The 26212-nt window shown below is 32.5% G+C and overlaps 2 protein-coding genes across 24 annotated transcripts in view; both read right to left on the bottom strand.

Moving 5' to 3' along the window:
• LOC109535703 (MAP kinase-activating death domain protein) overlaps window positions 1-657 on the bottom strand; it is a 56729-nt gene extending 56072 nt beyond the window's left edge. For 4 of the 20 annotated variants that reach the window (XM_048662411.1, XM_048662327.1, XM_048662332.1 and 1 more), the window contains exon 1: window positions 494-652. The gene's annotated coding sequence lies outside the window, so the exon portion shown is untranslated. Of the gene's footprint in view, window positions 1-493 lie in introns of all 20 variants that reach the window. The other 16 variants (XM_048662367.1, XM_048662380.1, XM_048662386.1 and 13 more) reach the window with 10 other exon arrangements.
• A 3940-nt stretch (window positions 658-4597) lies between these two features.
• The window catches only part of LOC109543824 (ATP-binding cassette sub-family G member 1), a 27412-nt gene continuing 5797 nt past the window's right edge, over window positions 4598-26212 (bottom strand). For 2 of the 4 annotated variants that reach the window (XM_048665490.1, XM_048665488.1), the window contains exons 2-11: window positions 12421-12538; window positions 9252-9447; window positions 8966-9111; window positions 8668-8906; window positions 7908-8006; window positions 7693-7841; window positions 7209-7377; window positions 5472-5572; window positions 5240-5395; window positions 4598-5178 (exon numbers count right to left, since the gene is read on the bottom strand). In XM_048665490.1, the coding sequence (XP_048521447.1) occupies window positions 4831-5178; window positions 5240-5395; window positions 5472-5572; window positions 7209-7377; window positions 7693-7841; window positions 7908-8006; window positions 8668-8906; window positions 8966-9111; window positions 9252-9447; window positions 12421-12538 (1721 nt within the window). In that variant the 3' untranslated portion in view covers window positions 4598-4830. Of the gene's footprint in view, window positions 5179-5239; window positions 5396-5471; window positions 5573-7208; window positions 7378-7692; window positions 7842-7907; window positions 8007-8667; window positions 8907-8965; window positions 9112-9251; window positions 9448-12420; window positions 12539-20681; window positions 21042-26212 lie in introns of those variants that run through there. The other 2 variants (XM_048665485.1, XM_048665495.1) reach the window with 2 other exon arrangements.

The raw sequence follows: 26212 nt of genomic DNA on the forward strand, positions 1-26212 counted from the left end.
TATATATATGGCAACGGGCAATTTGATTTCCTGCCATTGAAGTATCAAATGGTCATTATAGATGCACAAATATCTATATAGTTGTTAGTTTCAACATATTCTCAATCATTCTCTAGATTTCCTTTTGAACAATGCTGTCATATAGATATTGCATGTTTGATTGAAATAAATATGTATATCTAACGGTTAAACATTTTCCTTGTAGAAAATCACTACGTTTACAAAATTAAAATGGAAGAACTTAATAATACAAACTGACAGATAAATCGCATAAACAATTAACCTCTTCTCCCAGTAATTGAATCGATAAACCCAAACGCCGATTAAAAACCCGCACCCTCAATTACGGAAATAGTGCGGTAGTAGATCATACTAAATAAGCTGCAACTTCTGCATATTTGATTTTTCGACTATACTTTTAAAATGTGGTTATTAACGCATTACAGCTAACACTCCTAAGCAGTCAAGACTCAAAATATTTTAGAACACTTACTTTCAAGAGCTCTCATATCAGTCACATTATATCAACAAACAGCCGCTGGCAATGGAAACTCATGGAATACTCTGACCTTATACGTAAAATGATTTCCATGAAGCTTTCCCTTTTGTTAAGGCGCAAACGCAATTTTTCAATAGATATCTGACTGGAAACCTACTCTATCCAGGCATGCGCCAGGATTGGGAAAGTTTTTCACGTGGACATCGGGGAGCGTTTCAGGGAATGCTGGATCATTAAAGTCCAAAACAATAGGAATTTTATTTTCTAAACGGTCCAAATTCATCTTTAGAAGAGTCAGCATTCTATTACTATGTGGTCAATTGTATCTCATTACTTTACCAACACCCCCAACTAACACCCTTTATCATGGAGGCCCATTGCATAATTTCAGTCCTTAGTTGGTTCTCGTAACCGCAGCAAAATCGATATACACAGTGGGTCAACAGTTGTCCACTTTTTATTCAGTATGTAGGTCAAATTCTTCCAACAAAATAATTACTTTTTTTATTGTTATCGCTACATAACATACTTCTTAAAGACATAATCTTAAAACCCAATAATTTATCTCAAAATCATTTAATATATTATATCAGTTTTATATTGCGTGCGTTCTTCAATAGATCATTCAAAATTATGGAAGGTTTATTTTTATTTGATAGATCATACCAAAATATGCATTACAGAAATAATTTTGTCCCAGTTTTTTTAGTTGGTTTCTGATAATAACTGTGAGTCTGTATTTTAAACTATATTTAGTAAATATTTAAATAATTTTAGTGACTCAAACTAAACTATGCGTCGATATAAAACTACTTGATAAAACTACTGATATACAACACTTGAAAACTCTTGAAAAACTAGTAATTTTGTGACATTCGCTTAACTTAAATAGCATTTAAAATTAGCAACAGTCGCACTACATAATGTGACTGAATAGCAGTCGAAAGCTAGTAGTCCAAAGCGTAGCTGGGTTTATGTCGACTAACGATAATTTTTCAATTTTCATAAACAACAAAAGACTGAATTTCTACTACTGTCCCCCCCACCCCTCGAAAGCTGGTTCGCCCCTGAAGTTATGATGCATTCATGTGCCACTGTTGTGTTAGCGGATTTGTATTTTATATATAAGTGAAGAATTACACTCCTTAAGTCAATTGTGCGTCTGATTTTTAATCTCTTTTGGGCTGAACTCCACATGGGGAACAATGTATATTGGCACATGTATATTGGCTTGATGTTTTACATATCCGAATATTTTTTGCGTGTAGTTGCGTGTTAATTTTGCCTTGTAGGATTTCCCGTAGCAGCCCGTATCTATTTGGGGTCCTCATTGTGTAACTGAAATACTAAAGTTTCCGACATTCTACAGTATCTTACCGTTCTGGTTCTTTTTTCATCCGTCGCATAACTTGTTGGTAATTTTTTGTGTCGAAAATATTGCCAATATTCTCCTGTACAGCCAAAGTTCGAGCGCTTCAATTCTCCTGGCAGTCTCTTTAGTGAGTAGCCATTTTGCCACGCCATTTAGAAGGACCGAGAAAACGTAACAACGCAAAGGTCTAAGCTTCATGTCTAAGCATAGATTATGGCTTTAAAAAATGCGAGCTCGTCTTAATGAACAGATTGTCCCATCTCTCGTTAATGATTGGCTCCAAGTATGTGTACTGTCTTACTCTTTGTATTCTACTGTTATTGATGTAAAAACTGTCTTCCGTGATGTTCCTTTTTCTTACTATGAGCAGTTTGGTTTTGTTTGCGTTCATTCCCAAGCCGTACTGTGAGCTAATTCCAGTCACCCTCTCCTTCAAACTCTGTACTGCTTGAGGATTATCTGAAAACATTATGATATCATTTGCATATCTTACCTTATTAAGTTTAGTACCGGTCTATGGTCCATGTTAAGAGCTAAATGCATGTGGTTATCCGTAGAAATATTGTTGATAGATATGAGAAAAAGCTCAATAAAGACCTGCTGATTACTTTTATCAAAATCGCAATTAGCTAGGTTTTCGTAAATTTGAATCTGTAAGTACTGAGACAGTTGTCGAGTCTTCTGTAGTTAGCCTTACAGCTCGTTCACTCGGTGACATTAATGTCGTGTCATCTAATGCCGTGACGGTATTCAGTGATACACCAGTATACGATGTCGTATACCAAACTATTTTGATGTGACACTAATGTCGCGATACTGTGACCTTCAATTGTTCAGACAATGCCACTGTTGTGGATGGCAATAGATGTCACGACATTAATGTCACCGTATGAACGAGCTCTTCAGGCTTGTTCAGACGGTGACATCTAATTTTGTGACAGCTTTCGACATTCGATATCATGGTGCTAGGTGTTCACGCTCACCAACCCATACTGTCGCGACAGAAGACTCTTGTCAAGATGGCGAAACTCCTATCTGCAGTAGCGGATGTGTAAGAAACTCGAACATCGAATTTTTTACTTTTCAAAATTCATTATTATTCGTGCCGCGAACGAATCTTATTATAGCTCTTAGCGTTTTAAAAGTTAAAAATATTTAGAAGCGCTTCTTCTGCTTGGTTACGTTTTTGTCTATCTATTTGTTTATAATCGGCAACTGATTTATCCCATAGACATGGATGTGATTGGTAATATCCCAGAATTGTAATCAAGTCAAAAGGAAACATGATTTCAATTCAAAGGAAATGAAAATATAGCGCCAAAGATTGATAACCTTAAGAAATGCCAAAATATTACCGAGACATCGGCAGTGTCATGGTGACATACGGTGCCGTATATCAAACAATTTTGATATGTGACACTAACGTCACGACACTATGACACAAAACATTTCGGGTGTTCAGACATTGACATTGTTGTAGAATTCACGTCAAGCTTTTACAGTTTTCCCCAAGGCACACTGTTCTTTAATTAGTGTGTGATTATCTACTATCCAGAAGGTCCAGATGTCTAAGTACCTATTCTCGTTGCTGATATAATGAAACTAATCTTGGATTCTTTCGCAATTTTCATTATTTTTGTATTCATGCGATTTTCATCTTACTAGGCAGTACCAATCGATAGATCATAATAGTTCACTTTAAAAAAATAATTCTCAAGTAGGTTTTTCTTCGTCTTCTTCTTTAATAGGACCTAGACCTGTTTAGTTCGTTGCGTTTAGTCTCTTTCGGGACTCTTCCTGTGATGCTGAGTCACAGCTGTCATACCATCTTTTAGGTTGTATTCCTACCGACCTTCGCGAGATTTATTTTAATCAGACACAAGAAATAATTTGTCTCTTGTTATCCCTTGTCTCTGGTTTTAATGATTTGATCCACTTTGTCCATTTTTTAAATGGCATTCTCTCCACATTGTCTGTTCAGCTGCTCTTGCGTGTTCCTGATGTTCCAACTCCTTATTCTGTCCCTGGGGGTAACGCGCTTGATGGTTTTCATTATTTTAATTTCAGTCGTTCAGAATATTTTTGTCGTTGTTGATATATCAGCTCTGAATTCTGGGGAGTACGTTAAAATAGGTCGTAAAGTGGGTTTAGACGCTCAAGCCATCTGCACGAACTGGCTGCTTGCCCAAGCCAGATTTCAGCAAATGTACTGATAGAAAATCTTGCGTTTGCACGCTCATTTCGTTCGCAGAGGAAAAATAAAAATTGTATTTGTTGTCAACAAGATACAAAATTTGGGTGAGAACTAACTGGACTGTTTTGCACATTTTGTGTTGTTGAAGAATGAGTATGAGACGCTTTCAATTGCAACAGCACTATTTCTTTATTGAATGTGTTTCACACAAATTGTATGTAACTGAAGCGTAAGCGCGCTTATCTAAATATAGACTAAATTTTTTCCAAAAAGTAGGTAATATTTTGGTAGAATTTTGCTAGTTGTAATTCAGATGGTCTTATTACGTCATCCCCTTATGCAGTTAAACTTTTTTAAATTTTGCTTGGTTTAATTTTTTCTATAACAAATTAATAATTATTATTAAGTGTTTTTGCGATGAGATGGTGGTTTGTTATATTCTGATTCCATAATTAGCTTGATAGTGATCTGTCGATCTGCCTGCTACTAACACGATATAAACAAATGAGCCCCTTGAAATAAACTACAAATATAAAAAATATACTTTATTGTTTACCTCAGAACAAGCAGATCATACTATCGTTAATTACCCGGTGCTTTCGAAAGCAATATTTTAAGTTTAATATTAAATGTAGTCTAGTTCCTAGTGCTTCTTTGGTAAGAGCTACTGCAATACTAGTTAATTTTGACTAACACCTAATATCGACAATTTATGCAGCGTTTAAGTGAAAGTGATTACATTTTCTCTCATAGACCGGCTCATTTTTACAAATGTTTCAGTCTGAACTTTAAACTATAATATGCCAACAGTCGAAACAAAATAAAATATCCAGTGATCCATCCAACATCCACCCAATATGGCAATTTATCCATGCCAAGTTCGGTAAGAAATTGCTTTGGACTTGTGTACAAGCAAAATATTTCATCTTCTGGACAAACCAGTTTTTCCCGATTGTAACCATAGACAGCCTGCAAAAGTCCTTCCATTGAAAAACTGAAGTAGGACAAGTTGGAAGCGTAATAGAACACAGTGTTCATATGAGGGAAAAAGCAGAGAAATCCTGCAACACTAAGCATAGTGACTGTTGAAATTGCTCCTATAAAAGTTCCATTCTACAAAAAAAACATGTGCATTAATTTAAGTTAAATGTTTATAAATTAAAATAATTCTAACCACAGGATTAACTAACGATCCAAACATTATGCCCATCCCAGAAGCTACAAGACCGATAAGGCTATGAATAAGTAAAACCATGAAAAATCTCCTAAATTCCAGAGGTTGTGATGTTGCTACGTAGGCGCTTGTCGTATAAGATACAGCAAGTAAAACCTGCAAAAAATATCAGTAAGCTTCATGTCAAAAAATTTCTGTAGCGATAATTTGACGATAAAATACTATTGTTTACCTGCATAGGTAAATCAGCTGCCAGAAAGGCGGCATAGAACGTTCTCAGTTTGTACCATCTGTTGAAATGTTCTTTTTTGATTATCTTCAGTTCTTGTGGGACTAGAATATCAAATGAGTTATTGGGTTTACTTTATGATGATTATTAGTAAGATAGGAGCAAAACTCCATTTAAATCAAATACTTTTCAGTGCCTGCTTTTGGGTTTAATATTTGTGGTCTATTGTTTGGGCTAATGATAAATGTTTCGCGTGCTTAGAGCATCCAATGAAATGATTGCTCTTTTTCCTGTGTTCTTGATTCAATGAATTTCTATTCTAAAAGCATATCGACAAAAATATAGGATTATCTTAAATGTGACCTACTGTTTTCAAGTGGCAAGCAAAAATTTAACTTGCTATTAATTTTCGAATTGTGTAAAAAACTGAACTATTACTTCAGAAACCGGAGGAACTATGCCCGACTATTCTTAGAACAAGTCAGTATTGCTTTCCCAACACCCTCTACCACAAAAAAGAACAGAAATTTTGAATTTTAAAACACGTATGATTTTGAAACCATTGAAACCCAGCAGACATTGGTGTGATTTATTAGTGAATGCTCTGAGTTAAAGATTCGGAATTAAAAATATGTAGGACAGAGTCAGAAGATTTTAACCAAAGAAGTAGTGTGCTGCTCAAAATATTTTCGTTTATTTGTAATATGCACTTTTACAGTTATCCCGCTAGATGAAACACATTACGTTTTATCCTTATTTACTCCGAACTTCCCGCCACGTGTTCTAATATGTTTACTGTTTTTCCCAAGCTTTGCTGTGACCTTTCAGAAATATTCCGTTAATTTTTAACTAAAGTTAAAACAGTTTTAACATAATGGCTGAACATAGCATTTTATGTACTGCACAAAGCAAGTTTCTTGTTGGCTCTTACACCGGGTTTTCGACGACGATTTTTAAACATATGTTTTCTGGCAGCGGAAGCGAAGTTCAGACATATTATTATAAATTGATCTATCAGGTAAATCGGCGAAGTTAACGTCATGTAAATTGAGCAAAATGAAAATAAAGTTGAAATGTCAGGAACGCCAGCATAGACCAATAATAAATACCCTGATACGCCACCCTCAAGATTATTATCACTACCTTCAAATGTGTTGATGGAGATAAATATACCTATTTCGATAAGTTGCGCTTTTTCATATCTATTTTTTAATGGTTTTGAACATATTTTATCAATCATCGAAGTACATACAATTCATTATTCATAAATATTTTAGCCGAACTTTTTATGAAGAATATCTTTTCGTGTTGAATTAATTTTTAAAAACTTTTCCAAACTTATTTCATTCTTACAGGGACATATTGTGTATTAATTATTTTATATATTGTGCCTTTTTAAGAGCAAAAAATGACACACTATAGCGATTAGTTGACTAATCTAACTTTATCAATATATGGAAGTTTCGGAAAGTTGTTGACATTGTTCTTCGGTTAAATGTTACTAAGCTTAGCGACCTTCACTAAATTTCCATCTGTACATTTCTCATCCCTAAAGCAATAAAATAGATGGTCGTTAATATCATCCTGTGTTGATTTATGTTGAATAATATTTACCACAGATGCGAACAGAAATCTTAACTGACCAGGCTCAACAACAAAGCGGTATTTCAAAAATAACCGCTAGTCAAAACCTACTTTTCTAATCTAAATGTGTCATCAAATGTAGTAGGAAATACTTACACCTTAAGGCTGCAGGCATTAGCGAAGTGTAGCACAAATAGACAACGCCGGTAATAAAAAATGAAAAATTTTGAAGCGTTTTAGATGCGTCATTGCCGCAGTTTTGGAATGTTACCCCCAGGAATATGCCTACTAAGAAGTGAACTACTAATTTTAATTTGGCTACCGTCTGAAAAACAAAAACGTATTAATCAAGTAATTATCAGTATAAGTACAAAATTATAGTACAATTTTCAAATGCAACAATTTCGTTTATTACTTATCAAATGATTGATGAGACTAGTTCAGCATTCAATTAGCGTCAATTAAAAAAGCATCCTAAAAAAGCTGCAAGTAAAGAGATTGACTGAAATTCTAAAGAATTCTCTTGGGATATAAATTTCAATTGCCCAGAAATAGTAGATTATTTGAGAAGAGTTGTGAAGGAGTAATGTATGCTAAAATTAATGATTTTGGACAATATTGTCCAATCATAAATGCTTACCCAGTCTCTATATTGATGGATAAATTGCTTCTTTAGTAGCACCTTAAATACCTTCCATTGAGACTGTGGCCTTTTAGATCTATCTACATCTGGATAATCATAACTATCACTTTGCCTTTTTATGTCCACTTCTTTTTCACTCACTTTATCTGAAACATATGTCGAATTAGTATTTATTATATACCGATTATAGACTCCTCTAAACAGGAAATTACCGTTTTCTGAATTAATACTAGATCTCCAGTTAGTTTCTGTGGCTGCTATGGCAAATTTATCGATATCCTGAGTACTGGCATCGCTGGTCACTTCCAGCACTAAAAAAAATTATTTTTAGGAAAATTCTGCAAAAATTATTGAGTTATAGAATTAGTTTGAGGGATTTATGCAATATTTTACAAAACGTAAAACCGTTGCCCTTGAACTCATACCTAGTTAATACTATAACAAAGAAAAGCATTGGCTAACCCGCATTTTTTATCAATCTATGTGGCAAGCAAATATCCATTACAACATGCACTCAAGACAATATTGGCACATATTTAATATTCGTAGGTACCTTCCAAAGACTGATGAACTATACAATTTGTGCATCAATATTTGCTAATTAGCATGTTGCGAAAATGTCCTAACCCGTATAACATTGTACTAGTAATTATTAGCTGAAGTTCGGCAACAATAATATTAGCTTAAGAATTTGTTCATCAAAGGTTCGGAGATGGCCTTTAATAATGTGATGACAACCTTCTTACAATGCTATTGTAATGTGAGAATAAAATTTTATTTCCTTGAGCTATAACAGATTTAAGTAGAATTTCCATTTACTAAAACATTTTCAAGTTCTGCCAGGTTATATCAAATTTAACAAAAAAAATAAGTAATTAAAGCTAGAAGGAAAGTATATTATTTATCCACAACCGAATCCTGAGCCAACTATAAATGACTAATTTCTCCGAGTAATACGTGCAAATTACTTACAGAAATCAGCTGGATTGTGATATTTAGGACAAATATAGCCATGTAAAGCAAGATAGGGCACCGTATTTTCCGGGGCCCCTTGGTATACACACTTTCCTTTTGCCATAATATAAACATGACTAAACAGGTGGTACATGGAGGCACTGGGTTGATGTATAGTACAAACTATCGTCCGACCTCGTTCTGCTAAAGTTTTCAACATTTGGACACATTGATTGGACGAGCTACTATCCAAGCCTCTGAAATATAAAAAGCATATGAAGAATTTAAATAATTGATTTGATTGTTACACTCGTACGTTGTAGGTTCATCCAAGAACAAAATTGGTGGATCATCAATAAGTTCCAAAGCTATTGATAACCGTTTTCTTTGACCACCAGATAAGTTTCCACATCGAATATTTTTTGTCTTTTCTAGTCCTAAAGTAGTCAATATGGAATCTATCTAAAAATACATATGCACTTTAATAAGCAACTTTGCAAATAACTTTTCCTTCGTTCAGTTCATACTAAGATGCACAGTTCTTTGTAAGTTTCAGTTTTTCAACTTTTTTCCAATTGCTTCAAAATTGTAAAACTACTCACCAAAAGATCATTTTTCTCTTTTGACTGTTCACTAATCTTTAATTGAGTTGTTGAATACATTATTTCGTAAACTGTGAAATATGCAATAAGATGATCATCTTGCAGAATGTAACAGGAATCGTTTTTGTACTGACTAGAACCGGTTTTGGTTTTCTTCCCATTTTTGCATTTGATCACCCCTTCGACGCCTGATTTTCTGAAACGTATCGAAAGAAATAAATACCTATTTTGGAAAATTTATTTAGGTTGAACAATGCCATAATATTTTTCATACTTATTGTTTACTCGTCATTTGAAAATGCTTTTCGATATTTTCATGAATGTATATGAGGTATTGTATTTAAAATTGCAACTTAGAATACAAATTAACATTCATGCCGATCCTTACTTTATTTGTGCTAGGTTGCAAGTCTCGTTGAACAGTTAAACTTTGAATTAACAACTTTGAACAGTTAAACTTTAATATTGAAAGTATATAGATAAATGAGGCTTGAAGCAAAACTTGAGTGTAATTTTTGTATATACATTCACAGTTTTCAAGTATTTTGCTGGTACAGTTTGCAAATGTTCTTACTCGATAGGAAAAGTTGATGTAGTGATTTCAGACGACGGGTTATTACTTTTATTGATGACAAAACATTTTAAGAACCAATTTTTGTTCTGTTAATACGTACATAGTTTTATTAATACACTTCGTTTTTTATTATTGACTACAGAATTAATACGATTTGCTCAAAGACCAACTTCTCAGACGTTTCGACAAGAAGAATCTTTTAACAGCTCTTAACAGCCAGAACTTAATTTAAATTTGGTATTTATACAGGGTGTCGCAATAAGGATGGTAAGCGGCGCTGTATCTTGGAAAGTATGTGTTGTAGAGTGATAGAAAAAAAAATTGATAAAAAACTTGACGAAAAGAATTTGCTGGAAATTATTTTGAAATTTCTCAGATGGCCACTAGATGGCGTAATTGCAAACGGTATTTTAAAAAGTCGATTTTATACAGAAATTGTCCTTATAAGTGAAACATCTAGTAAGTTTAGTCAAAAGATCATAAAAAACCGTACTACTTTGCTTATGAACTTTTTTCTTAACTTGTCAAATAAAGCGCGGGGATAAAAATGAAATGAAAATAATAAAGGTTGTCTAATTCAAACAATTAAAATAGGCTTTGGAAGAAAAAATGCTGTTTTATTTTACCCACTATTTTTAAACTTACTAGATGTTTCACTTATAGGGACAATTCCTACTTTAATTATTTGAATTAGGGAACCCTAATTATTTACAAGTATTAAGTCGGTTCGAGAAATTGTTTTGCTTTCGAATGCGTGTAACATAATTTGATGGTAGCATTTGGTAAAAACTTTGAAATCGGTAAAGCCGTTTTGGAGTTACAGGTTTCTTTAAATTAAGCGGTTTGACTCTCCCCCTACGCTTTATTTGACAAGTTAAGAAAAAAGTTCATAAGAAAAGTAGTACGGTTTATTATGATCTTTTGACTAAACTTACTAGATGTTTCACTTATAGAGACAAGTTCTGTATAAAATCGACTTTTTAAATACCGTTTGCTATTACGCCATCTAGTGGTCATCTGAGAAATTTCAAAACAATTTCCAGCAAATTATTTTCGTCAAGTTTTTTATCAATTTTTTTTCGATCACTCTACAACACATACTTTCCAAGATACAGCCGTTTACCATCCTTATTGCGACACCCTGTATACAGCTTTCTAATCAGATAACTAAAGTCAGATTATTGAGTTCCATGAGTCAAGAAATAACAAGAGCTACAAATATAAGTAAATTAAAAAAACGAATTAATAAATAATCCGTTATCACCTATTGTTTTAAGTACCATACCTAATAGAGATTCATTTCACCTAAAAGCGAAAGTTTTTTTAATACATAAAAACCAGTCGGTAATCATATTAACATTGCAATGTTAATATGAGTTTTATTGAGAAGTTAAAAACAGTTTTCTCGGAAAAGTTCGATATTAAAATGACTTAAAAAGGCATCGCAGACTTGGTTGTTCGTAGCACGAGTCCATATACAAGGTTATTCAGGTTATACGGCATGAAAGATTGTGTCTTTTTAACTTTCAGAGATTATCATTTAATGGATAAACGGGGACCTACCAAGGTCTTACATTTAAAAATGTTTTGTGATGTACATATTGTACATGATGTTTCAATTACTAGAGTTAACCCATTGTTGTATTTTTTTAATTGAATAATTTGCATATTATTATGCTCTTATTGTCTATTATAAAAATAAAATAAATTATATTAAGGTTATTAGAGACAACCATGGGGATTATTGTTAAATGCCTAATTCTCAAGATATATTCCGAGTTTTCACGTCAAATTTTGGTCAAAATTACCTAATACAACTCAGACTGATAGATGCTGCTTATTTTGTATATATTTTTGCAATATCGTATTCAAATAATAGCATTTAACTCAATAGGTAATCAAAATTTCATCTGTTAGCATCTTAACGTAAAAGACCGTGTATTTTTTAAATTAAATTAGACAATTTATTACCTTTTAAAACGAGCAACTGTTTCAACTCGTTTTTTTGGGACACTCTCTATGTATTAGTCGATTTTTTATTTATTTGTTATAAAACTGCACTTGAGTAGTAACGTAAGGTATGATTTTTAAAAACAGTACAATTTTCAAACTTTTCAGTTTCAAAATTCTTAAGATATTTTTCTGCTATTTATTCTGAATAGATCTGTATATGAAAGTTATTATTTGTATAACTTAGCTGCAGTCCAAATTTAAATAAAATATCTGAAAACTATAGTGTTCGCCAATCTACCTTTAAGCAAAATATATAGGCAGATATACATATTGCTATAATGAAACATCACGCAGTTATTAACACTAAATTTATCCAAATTACATTTGAATTTACAACTAGGCATTAAGAAATAATTATCCTTTAGAATAACATTTTAAAAACTAAACTTTTCCTTAACTAAAAGGTAGTTTTTAAGAAATTAATCGTCATAAATTGGAAAACATCACATATTTACATGTCATGTATCTCTCGTTAATTACAATCATTGAAAATAGTAATACAAGCTTCCTACTTGCCTAGAGCAATTAGCAAATTGTATCGTATAATCTTATTGGTTCTAAAACCTCGGTAAAATTACTTACTGGTAACCTGTGAGAATGTTAAGTAGAGATGTTTTGCCAGCGCCTGATGGGCCCATAATAGCCGTAAGTTCACCAGACTTAAAAGTCCCGGTGACACCTCGAATTATTTTTTTGCATTCTGGAAAAAAGTACATTATATAAATTGTTAATAAAATATTTGTTTGGTTCTATTTCAATGCGATCTTGTATAATGCAAATATACATAACTTGCTTCAACATGGTTCAGAATAACGTTTTGGATGATGTTGGAGAATAATTTCGTTTCACAGACTGTTGAGCGACGGATTAGTACTATGTAATAACATTATCAAAATAACGATATTAAAAACATGGCATGAAAGTATAGGGAAGCGAAATGTAAATATTCTGCGAAAACCATTCATTAACTCCCATCGAAAAAGTCCGACTCAGAACGGGTGCTGGATGTCTAATTGTAAGATAATCTATGTAAAGAGCTTCTCAGGTAAACAGGTTCGGGGGATTTGTTGTGAATGCATGCTGAAATATTTTAAGTAATTTCTGTACAGATGGCAACGAATTGATGTAAAATCGACATTTAAGAATGACAATTATGTACAATTATTACGTGACGCTCAGGATCGGCCGCCATTTATGAACATCTGTATCATTCGTGATCATTACGAGATAATTTATCCTCTTTTCAAATGTATTCGAGTCAAAGGCTTTTGAGAAGCCAAGCACGCGGCTGCCGAGTCTCTTCTTACTTACACAACAATTTTTCATTTGTTCGATAAACTGCTCTGATTGTACTTTGCCCCTTTCCGATACCTATTTGTTCAGTTCTCGATATTTTTTGGAATTTCGGAAACTTATCTATATTTGAACCTATTCGGTATATCATCATTGGCTACCTATCGACTGCTAGACAAAAATTGTTAGTTAGGTCAATTTGACAAAGAATCCTGTATTTGTGATATTTTTTCATCAATTTTAGCTGATATTGAATTACATATGGGCAGATGTTGATAAGAAAGTGATTTGCTTTGTCAGCCAATACATGTTTCCACAACCAATATGCATCGAATTTTAATAACAGATTCGAAGCTTCATGAGTACAAAGTTGAATTGCCTCAAGAGCTAAAGCCGGAAGATCGAACAACGAAAATTGGACGGTGATTTTGACGTGGTCCATTTTCATCTTGATGGCTTCGTTAGTCGACAAAATTGTCGCATTTAGGATTCCGAAAATTCACGAGTGATCGTTCAGAAATCAGATGCATCCAAAAGGAGTCACTGTTTGGTGTCCATTGTCGGCTGTAGAAATCATCGGGCCATTTTTCTTCGAAAATGCAGTTGGTCAAGCATTAACCGTGAGTGGTGTTTGTTATCGTAAAATCTTAACTAACTTTTTTGTGCCAAAATTGAAAACCATGGATCTCAACAGCATGTGGTTTCAACAGGACGGTGCAACATGCGATACAGCCAGAGAAACTGTTGAATTACTGCACGACTCATTCCCTGGTCGTGTTATTTCTCGTTTTGGAGATAGCCAACTTTTTTCTTTGGGTTTTTTTTAAGTCACAAGTTTATGTGAACAAACCAACAACGATTGAAGCCTTAAAATATGAAATTCAACTCTATATCTCTGAAATACCGCAAAATTTAAGCGTAACAGTCCTTGAAAATTTCATGAAGAGTCAAGAGCACGACTGTGCCAGGAAAGTCGAGGCGGTCATTGGTCCGATGTCTTATTCCATTCATAAGCTCATGGTGTGTACTTCATTTTTCAATAAACGTTTCAAACGTATGCCACAAATATGTTTTACACCTTTTAGAACATGCGAGTTAGCAAAACTAAGCGCAAATCCAGTTTTTGTCTGCAATAAGCCAACCACATCATTCGTAAACCCTGTTCGATTGTATGTGGATGAAGTAGTGTGAATGAAGAATGCATGACTTCTAGAGACAAGAAACTAGATTTTCTTCCTGTTATTCAACGATTTTAAATGTGTAACCTACTCTTCTAATCATCTGTATTACAAGGAGACCCAATACAATTGCTTTTGTGTAAACACTAACCTGAAAGCCAATATTTGAATGCAGGCCAGTTTAATTGTTCCTACAACTTTGAATCGCCAGTTGACCCCCTTTCCCATTTAAGATCCTAAAGGTGACCCGTCCCGGGGTTGAAACAAGAAGGCTAAAAATATTAACTTAAAGGGTCCTCTTACAAATAAAATTGACGCGTCTTTCCGATTTTTCATATTTTCAACTGCAAGAAAGATATTAAGGGTGGGAAGTTTTTAAATTGACACCCAGTATATCAAAAATGCAAACTTCAAAATATGATTTATATTCAACGATATCCACAGAAACACGGCAAATTTTCCAATTGATTAATTGTGGGTCGTTATTGTACGCATTGATTAAAAGTTAATCATTTGTAAAAGTTTAATGAGCGGTTTTTAATGCAATTTGCCTATGTCAAAATGAACCGAACCATTATATCTATTATAATGCAAAATTTAAAACACAGTTATAACTAGTACTTAGCATGATTGATCGATCTAAACGGTTAGGGAATAAGTTAAATTATTGAGAAATTACGTTCCGATTAAAAGCCGAATAAAACATTTTTTTTGAATTTCTTCTAAAAATGTATGTCTGTAAAAAATCTGACCAGTATGTATTAACAAGAAAAGTATAATGACTTTAGTTAATCCGTAAAGGAATTAATTAATACGTTGAAATGACAAGTCGTGATTTCTATATTTTATTTTGAAAAGGTACTTTTGCCGCTACTTGATAAAGCAAATACGCAAAAAATAGGTCAAAATGATCTCTCAGGTCCGAACACATTTATGTAGTATTCATATCAGATGGTTATTCTACTTTGGTATCTGTTTCAGATTCAATATTAAATATTTTAAATAATATAATTAATACATAATTTAAATAATATAAATAATAATATAATTAAATAATAAAACTTTTACATCTTGGGAACATTTTAATTATGAATAAACGTCTATATTGATATCTCAAAAGAAATATACAGTGTGGGTTATATTGCAAAGAAAATTCGAGTTTGATTCACCCTGTATATAGGTCCCACAATTTATTTTTCCCATATGTGGTTTTTAGGGGATTCTGTTAAGTACGGAATAAATTAAATAAAACCTAGGGCAAACGTTTTTGAATAAATCGCTCGCAAGTTCTGCTGAGAAATGAAAATAAGCAAGATGGTTTCAAAAAATACATACGCAAATATGCCTGGGTATTAGCAGTATGTTAGTTTGCACAGCTTTTGAGGTATCTGTGTTTGAAATTGTGCATAGGATTGTAGGATACTCTCAATTTAGATTTAAATATGGGTTATTAGTTATTTTATGTTGACCTTCCTCGGAATGCGAGTTCTTTTTTACACGCATATAATGGCAAATTTTTCAGGGTATAGCAAATACCTATTTACCCAAATTTAATTATCAGAGTCAGAACTGATCTTGGCGTTCTGTACCATAGTTTCGTCCGTATGTTAAGCTAAACCTTGAAATTTTCGAAATTGACGATCTGAAACAAAGCAATCTGGTTTTGGACAGAAAATCTTTACATAACTATTATTGCAGGTGCAGATTCGAATGCCTGTAGATAATGAATACATAGTTTGCGTTTTAACTCAAACCTGTTTAAATCCTAGCGAATCGATTATAAACTAGTCTTTACAATATTTCGGTTCTTTTTCATAATTTATCTGCTTTTCAGTTATTACACTGATATTGCCAATATGGAAAAGATAGTTGACACAGTTTCTGGTCTTTTAAATCGAAAGTGCATTCTATTGACAGATGTCGACATTTACAATTTTTGTTTCATTTAATTTATTTCCAACTATGTCATCTATAGTTGCGAGTACTTATGGTTGTGTTTATTTCAGATCTGCCTTCACTTGAACATTCTAGTACCCTACTAAAGCTAGCATGGAAAGTGTTCAAACCAGGTCTACTCTTGCTAATAGAAACTAAAATCTCTTTAGTGTACCAGTAGCACCACTACATACCAATTTGACGGACGTGGTCCAGAACCCAACAAAGAGCTGAATAAAAGGTTCTGCTTATGGGCGTTAAATTAATAAAGTTTAAACTTCGTTTTTTTTTTAATTTAAATCATTTTAAAATATATACGTTGATTTTTTTAATTTTAAAATTGTTAGCATCAATTTATAGAATAGAGTAGAAACGTTGAATATTCAAAGTGAAAAAAGGGACAAAAACCAGCGAGGTAAATGCAGCCAATGTACCTTGAACTTTATACGAATTCAAGGATTCGGAAACCATATTTTATAAAAGCAGGGCGAGTATTTGATAAAATCACAAGAAAATAGTTGTTTACCTGTTAACTTCAACAACGGGAAAATCTAGAAAAACCTGATATTTTAATGTTATACTAATACCATACTTGCGTCTCCGAAATTGAATTTAAGAATCCCGCTTTGGAATTTTACAAATTATAACATATGCAGTCCTCTTAAGAATGAATCGACAATGCACATTAAAGTGAACATGTTTGGACGACGATTGTAAAGACTAGAATATTTGCGAATCTTTCGTTTGTATGAGTCTATGAACTGACCCGGTAAAGTAATATGAAATCAGGCAGCAGTTGGTGTTGAATTTTGAAAGATTTAATGTGTAAGAAACATTAGTATAGAGTATAATGGCAACGCGAATCTTAAACTAAATTAGCAAAGGTATACAGGGTGTTCCCTCCCTGTATATTATATACATACCGGGTGATTCAAAATTGACGTCATTCCTCTGGAAGTGTTGTCTGGGGGTGTTTTAGGAGTACAGGAAAAAGAGTAAAACAATTAATTCGTATTAACAACTGAAATGTTTGCAAAAATTAGATCCGAAAGATAGCAACAACGTTTTTCAAAGGAATCTGCCTAATTATTATTACGTGAATGTTACTTTATTAGAAATTGTAGTAACCATACGAAGTAGAAATTCGATATTCAACTGTTAAAATCTTTTAGAAATTTTCGAAAAATGTTTTTTCTTTATTTTTGTCGTAGGTACTCTCTAAGTGAGTCCCTATAGCCACTTCAAAGGAATGACAGCGATTTTGAATCAGCCTGTATATTATTACTACATATTGCTGAGTCCATTCTCAGATAAAACCTGCATGTAAACGTTTACGTAATCTAATCAACGAGTATCATATGATTTTGGACATCTTTGCCTAATCGAGTACACTTTTTCAATGCCTCAAAATTATTTTTTTGGAATGGAAGCAATTTTATTTTCACCAAGCGCATCTATACCGGTACCCCAAAACGATACAACACTCTGCTTTCTCTTAAAATAAAATTAATTTTTAAATTGACATTCGTTTTACAGCAAATTGGATATCTTCATTTTATACGCAACGCATGATTTTGGCTTAAAAAATATAAATTATTTTACTTCCGGATCAAATTGCTGAATGTGATAGGATTGTTGTGTCGAAATCGCGACAATAAAATCGACTGCAAGAAAATTAAGAACAAACTTGCTTAAAAATATATGGTAATTTTAAAAATTATTTTTTCTCGTCAGACGTATGATGTCACACGTGAATTTTGTATAGTTAGGAGAAAATCCGAATTATATAACCGAAATCTATTTTCGGGAACAATTTTCGGTTATAATATGAGTAGGTATTAGTAATAATCTTAGACTCTACCAGAACGCCTTCGAGAGCGATCTTATTTACGTTTTCTCGAAGAAAAACTATCTGGGTTGCTTGAAGATGTACGAATTGCATTTAGACATGGAATCTGGTACACATGCTCCTGCTGATTTCCGTTATGTAAGTTTCCAAAATCATTTACATACAGATTACCCTGCTTTTTGAAGTGGTAGCGGCAAACCCCGTCGAGTCCCAAGTTAACCGGCGAGTCCCAAGTTAACATTACGTGAAGGCTCCCAACTCCAAAAATTTTTATAGTCAATGTTAGAGTTGTTAATAATTAATACATTCTAGCGATTCATGTAAACCTCCTATCTTAAAAGGAAGTTAAACTCGTTTTTCTGTTTGTTGTTTGTTGTTGAAATCCCTTCTAAAATTCTAATATGGTGTGTGTTGATTGACCTTTGAAGCGTGTTTTTTTGCGTACATATCCAGTAGGTACATAACCCGTCAGAACGCCACCCTCATGAATCATTGAAGATGTGTACTAAATTTTTTTAAGATATCTGTGGTAATATCACGGTTGTTATAAAAAAAGACCTATTTTCGTCCGGAATCTTTGCACCCTGTATTGCGAAGTTTAGAACGTTTACAACACAGAAACATAATTAATGAGAAAATAAGGGATAGAAAAATAGTCTCTTAAAATATTAGCTTGCTGGTTAGGAACATATTGAATATTTGATTCTCAGAATATATACTGATCAAACAATTAGCCCTTGCATCCCATTTTAGACAATTTTAAACCCATTTCGTCTGTTCGTGCTGTTATTTTATTTTAACTTATGGAGTTGAGGATGCTCACAGGTTCGCAACGGTATCAATTGTGCATTAAATGACGAGTGAGTTGTTTTCCATATCCTTTGTATCACCCATTAGTACACTAAACGTTTTATTTTCTGTAATGTAGAGGCTCTGATGATGACTGAATAAGTCGAAAGCGCTAGACTGAATGTACCTCGAAAGGCTTGAAAAAGTCCGTTAATTACGCGCTTCAATACAAAAAAAGAGCGATTTTTCAATGGTATAATTAGTAGCTTTAACAAATATTTATTTCAATGTGCAACTAATCATCTGAAATCTAAACATAAAAATAAGCTTGCATAGTTAAATGGAAAGACTAATATGTGAAAACAGAACACTCGGTCATGGTTACTTTTCCGCAGCTATAGCTTTCCGCTTGTTATAAAACCAATTTAATTGAGGCATTTATAATAATTACGGTCTAAGTCTTAAAAAAAAGCATAACTTATAATCAATACATTGACTTATGAAGCTAAAGTTTTACCTCATAATATATGGTGAAAACAGACATTTTTTATTTGTATATGCTGCTAAATTAATTAAAATAATGTTGATACTCCATGTGACATTTACCCATTCGAAGAAAACGTGCGAATTTTTATGCAATTGGATTAATTTGTCAACTGAAATACATTACCATATTTGACTAAGTAAGTAATTTTCTAGTGCTTGTGACACCATTTATAAAAACCATAAATTATAAGCATTTATTGTTTCTCTGCCAAAGAGAAAGTAAAACATACATTTCTTGTAGTCGGTCGAAATATTGAAAATTTTGTATCGCCAGACAAATTTCATGTATGTAATTATACATTACGTTCACTCATAAATTGCTTTCCGATTACTGCAAACTTAGAATTGCAATTATAAAATTTAATTTAGTAAATTTAAACACTTAATAACATAATTATTTTTTATTAAGGAGGATGTATATCGTTGTACAATTTTTTTATTAAATGTAACACAAGCGCCATGTAAAACAGGTCTGAATTTGAACCACATTTGGCGTCATAATGAGAACGATCAATTTAACCTTTTAGCACTCATGCATTGAAAATATACATACAATGAATTTTGTTTATGAAATCAGCCAGCCATCCTTCGATCTAGATTGATGACACTAATCTACAAGTTAATAAGTGGTGTGCTATTTGAAGTCTTTGTTTAGTACCTGTTGTTTTGAACAAATTTGTATACTCGAATAAGCTTAATAGATGTTAAAAATTAGGGCGCTTTTTTGTGGCAATCTTAATTTAGACTCAAAATTAAAAGTCAGGAAATCTCTATAATCTAGTTCAATTCAGATTTTTATTTCAAATGTATCAAGTAAGTGCCAAGAACACTTGAAATGAGGATAAATGTTATATCAAAACAATCCTAGTATCTAATCGAAAATTAAATAGCCACTCACGTTGGGTGACAAACTAATAATGCCTGCTTATCACTATAATATAATAAATGTTTTGAAATAGTTACTTCTACTTCGACATAATATAAAATTATTACCAATACCACGTAGGTCAGATCAGAATTTCTTTTATAATTTAACAAAGTTCTCTTAATTCCAGGAGGGTTTTTTTAAAGGAATATTATGTGTGGAAATTAATGATCGACTTCCAAAAGCTGTGTTATGTCCGTAATATATTAAACATTATTCCTTATATTATCAAAATGTTTTAAGGAATATTAATTAAGTTAAATAAAAAGTGAATTTTCTTTGAGTGATGAAAAATATGTCAATTTTTCTAATGAAAGCCACAACTTACCTTTGTCTTGCCTAACAGTCAGTAATAAACTATTAAATTCAATATCCAGTGCTTTGCACACATGCAAAGAATCTATGGGTCCTTTTTCCATTTTGCTAGCAGAAACGACAAACTGAATTTAACTTTATCATGTAACTGAGATGTTCATGGTTTAAATACACGAACAATTTGTAGATAAAACACGTTCACACTGAATGTTACCGGGAAAAATAAATCCAGAAAATTGTTCAACCGAATTACTTTCATCGGAAGGTTCGAAAACCAAATGCGGATTTTATGGAATTGCCGAACTTCTATATTTTAAACGATGCCACCAGTTCATCGGCGCATTCGTGTCCGCTAATGGTCAATGTTAACAGCCTCGCAAAAGGATAAACGCAAAATGTTTGGCCGAAATTGTTGACTAACCCATCATTCTAAGAGATACTGATATTTCATTCAATCAAGCCATACATATATGTGATGGGTGGTTAACCTCTTTTACTCTTACTCAAAAAATATCGAAATATTAATCCATTTGGAAGAAAAAGCTACAAAGAAAAATACACAATTCTTAATAGAGAACCGAAATAAAATATGCAGAGTGCAGAGGAAAAAACACGGTTTTTTTTAAGGAGAATTTAACAAAATAATCAAATAAAACATACAGTAGATACATATTTTCATTACAGGGCCTAAGCAGCAATTATGAAGGCAATGATCTCAGATACTGGCCATTAATTGCGTGAAAATTACGGTCAATTTTCATGAAAGCTTGTAATTGATAATTCCAGGCGTTGGAACCAATGGAATTTGTCCAACAGAGTTTACCGAAAATTACTTTGTTAATTGACCAGTATTTAAATATTTCCCAAACGTTATCAATTATAAATCGATTTAAATGTATTACATCCACAAAGTTGTCAAAATATTTTTTGTTGATTATTTTAATTTCGTTAATTAAGTCAATCGCTTTTTCGATTTTAATTTTTAAATCTAGTGATCTAATAGTTTTTTATTATACGCATATACAGAGTGACCTCAACTAATGGGACAAAATTGACTGACATATAGTCTAGACAAAAGTATTGCGTTTGAAGCAAATTCGTTACTTGTTATTGTTGTTGTTGTCTTGTCTGAAAGTTAATAGTTTCCGAGAAACAGGGCGTTAAAGAGTAAATAAAATGTTCGCTTATTTTCAATAGATTCATAACCAGTTTTACTATGACCATAAAAATTTGTCTTTAGGAGTGTTTTAGAACGGCAAATTCAAAGTTCCCATTACCTAGCTTGTAGATCTGAGAGGGCGCCAGCTGCAATAGTCTGGAGCCATTTAAAACACCAGATATTTTTTGGGTTTTAAAACACCGCATTTTTGTTGGCCTTATTTCGTTCTACGATATTTTCTAAACAAAAAATGTGTACTTGGTTCAAGACGATATCTCTCACAGTTTGCGAGATTTTTTAAATATTTACCACATTTTTTCGAAATTATGATTTCTTATAGGCATTCGCAAGTCTAAACAGTTGAGTGATGTAAATTGTGTGCATTGGCAAAATCTTAAAACTGTTTTTATACATAGCACTAATGTAATATTTAAGCTGAAGCGGTTTTGAAAAACAGTATTTTTCTCACGGAAATGAAAAGTTTTCAGTTTATGCTAATCCCACATACTAATACTTTTCCCACATAATTGTCATATTTTTGCATCTAGTGAAGCTAAACGATGAATTATTTTTAACTTTCACTTTTCTCAAGAAAGAATTTACCCATAGAGGATAATCCATGTTATCAACGCAACTGTTTACAGTTAATCGAAAACAAAAGCTTGAAAAATCCCTAATATTTATATGATTAATAATTTAATATTATAAACATTTATAAAGTGTAAAGTTCTAATAGCTAATATTAATATTACTTGTAATTATCGAGTAGACTGTTAGGCTATAGTAACAGCTGGCTTTGCGTTTGCTGAGGTTATCTTATTGCACTAATAAAATAAAAATTTTAGCTTTAGGGATTACTTAATAAAGCAGTAACCGCCTGGTTACGTAGACTGTGGTAATCTAAATTTGGTAAACTAAACCTATTATTGTAAATGGGGATTTACAACTAACATTTTGTGGGATCAAGCCATTACATAAAAAAAAATGTAATAAACGTAATAAAGTAACGAAATTTAAATTTAATACTAAAAAAATTGTGACAGGGTGGGTTCAATTCGGCATATCATATGGTACAACATACACATAGTACATCATATAGTACAACAACGTAAGATGATATGCATGTCACAGCGAAGGAAACATGCATTGAACATGATTAAATGAGGATATAATAGATAAAATTTCGTTCAATGAACACGTGGACTTTTCTCAAATTTAGAATAATAATAGAAATAATCCTAAAGCTAAATTTATTGGTTGCGTCTCCGATTTGCATTAAAACCCTATCAGAAATAAACTGAACTTTTAATAAACACTTACTTTGTGTTTGATTCAATTGCAACCGTTTATTATATAAAAGAAGACGATCTGACCTAACTTTTATTAACAAAAAATGGCTAGCTCCTCTGCCATTGATGGTCACAGTTCTTAAAAAAATTGATCTTTTTTTAAATATCGGGAGAATGGTACGATCTATTTTGGTAAAACTTGTTGTGAATTTGTTCTTATGTAAGGCTCATATTTTCAAATCATTATTTTTTCGGTTTCAAATCATTATTTTTTCGGTTTCAAATCATTTTGGGCTCTTGGTAAAATCTTATAGCATTCATAGTTTTTTCGAAAAAAAAAAATTTTGTTTCCTTGCCACTTAACAATGTTAGATATTAACTGCAAATATCGCGAAATGAGGCATAAATTAATTGTCAATCAATCTCACAAATTATTTCGAATAGCCTTTTCTAATGAAGAAGTGATCGACATGGTCAAAATATTAGGGTTTAGCGAAGACAACTTGCGTGAACGCGTACGCGTTTACCCGGCGGATATTTGCAGTTAATGTATAATATTGTTAAGTGGCAAGAAAACAGATATATTTTTGATGTGCAAAAACTGTGAATGGTTCAACATTTTACAAAGAGCTCAAAATTGTGGACAAATTATTAGTGCATCAATAAAAAAAAATGAGTTGAACAAGTTGAAGAACAAATTCACAGCGAGTTTCACCAAAATACATCGCACCATTCTCCCGGTATTTCAAAAAAGATCAATTTTTTGAAGAACTTTGACCATCAATAGCAGAGTAGCCAGATATTTTTTGTTAATAAAAGTTAGGTCAGATCGTCTTCTTTTGGTCCAAAGAACATCGAAGTACCCTTTTGATCATGAGCTTACGGGACACCCTGTATATACCAGTTCTACCCATTATACGTCTTGCAGTAGGTAAGGAAATTAATTGGTGAACTGTTGTAGAAGCAGAGAGAAAGCAGACTCTAACTCTGGGTATGTTTATTTTAATAGATTTTGGGATTAGCATATAGAGACGAAACTTAAAGACTTTTCAGAGACGAAAAAACCTTTCGTTTTTTTATAAGTAAGAATTGTCTGAGTAACACAGTATTTAAAAAATAGTGCAAGCATCACATGAAGCAGACTTTAAACAAAGTTATTAAATGAATTAGCGTACGCTGAACCGTATTTATTGACCCAGTATGTTTAACGTATATGCAAAGTAAATCAATATACAAAACCACCAATTATAATGAAAATAAAAACGAGGAACGCAAGATCGAAACCGAAAATCAGAAAACAAATTTTGCGATGATTGTGATTTTATTAATTATCACTTGCTTCTCAAGGCGCGTGTGGATAATTTCTTGCGTGCAAATACTGTGAATTTCCTGACTCGTTAAATGTATAGCCAATCCCGTTTTTTTAATTGTAGTAACGGCACAAGCTAATATAAATTGATTTTTAAGCATGGCATTAGTTACTAAATTAGTGGCGACATGTTACGGAACAGATTGGACAATGCGTACGCACACGCGGAGAAAAACATTTTTATAAAAACTAATTTTGGAATATTTGGAAACAACTTGTTTTAGAATAAGAAGCAATTTGCTTCTGCACTGATTACTTCTCACATCCTTTAAGCTACTTACGAGTATATTGTGCACGAATCAAATACACAATTCAATAATTTAATATGCATTTGAACTGGTCTATGACCTTTTTATCGCTTAGAACGCAGAGAAAAAAACGCGCATATTAAGACTGTAAAACAAACAAAATTCGACATTGAGCTATTAATTCGATGACATTGAACTATTCGATTTTAAAAGAAAAAAATTAATATTGCTCCGATTATTGTTTTTAGTTCAAAATATATTTATATAACGTGATCTCAATTTGTATACGGTTTTACAGCGTGACCGGAAATATTCAAAAGGGGTTTTCAATTTAAAAAAATGAATGAATGAACATGAAGATGAAAAAATGAAGAGAACTTTATTAAAAATGTCCTAGACTGTGGGAGAATGTTAAACAATATTTTTTCTTTCGCCATCTCCGTAAAACTCTACTTGTTCTAAAGCAACGCAAACTATTGTTGCACGACTCTACAACTCGTCTCGTGTATAATTGTAAAACTATGGATATGAATGATCAATTAATTATTGCAACAATACTGGAACTAGGACCAGACTCAGGGCAACAGAATGTTTCTAATATTAACGCTATTTATAGGGCTTTTACAAAATAACGCTTCCGTTAGCTAATCTAATCATCATCATAGTACAATACAAAAACAATACTGCTTAAACGTTGCAAAAAGCGATAAAAAAATTAAAATAAATGAGATGAAAATGGATTCCTAAATGTTTTATTTCATAGTAACAATTTTCATTAGTATAAATAATAAAAATAGTAAATGCTATTTGAAAGTATGTTTTTCAGAACACCTTGCCAGACGTACTGAACAAGATACAGAGGAACAAAAAACCGTAATACTTGGAGACTTTAATGCGAGAGTGAAAATAATAACATAGACAATATCAAACAACAATTCAATGAAGAAATAAAAAATCGAAACGGAGAACATCTTATCGAAATTTGCTCTCAAAATATATTTTAAGAATAAACATAACCTTTTTTTCCATTAACCTAAGAACACGTAGCAAAATACACAGCGTGAGCATTCAACAATAGATTACATAATAATCAACAGAGAAATTGTACGTAAATAAATTCTTGACCTAAGAACCTTGACATCGCGCAATATAGGGTTAGATCATAAATTAGAGCTGAACAAAATTTTAGTCAAGATCGCAGCTAACAAGAAAAAGACCGCCAATTAAGCCGAAAAGTTAAACATAGAGTCCAAAAGCCAAAAGAGCACGTCTGTGTCAGCAAAGCCCAGGGGTCTATATACAAGGTGACTCAAAATTGGCGTCATTCCTTTTAAGGGGTGATAGAGGCTCCCTTGGGGAGTACCAGAAAAATATTGAAAATTTCTTTTTCGAAAATTTCTAGAAGATATTAACAGTTGAAGATCGAATTTCAACTTTGTTATTAAGCATTATTTTGAAAAAATCCCACGTTGGATTGGC

This window comes from Dendroctonus ponderosae, unplaced genomic scaffold (assembly GCF_020466585.1).
Source record: "Dendroctonus ponderosae isolate FM_Combo_2020 unplaced genomic scaffold, Dpon_F_20191213v2 Dpon_F_20191213_1, whole genome shotgun sequence".
Lineage (NCBI taxonomy): Eukaryota > Metazoa > Arthropoda > Insecta > Coleoptera > Curculionidae > Dendroctonus > Dendroctonus ponderosae.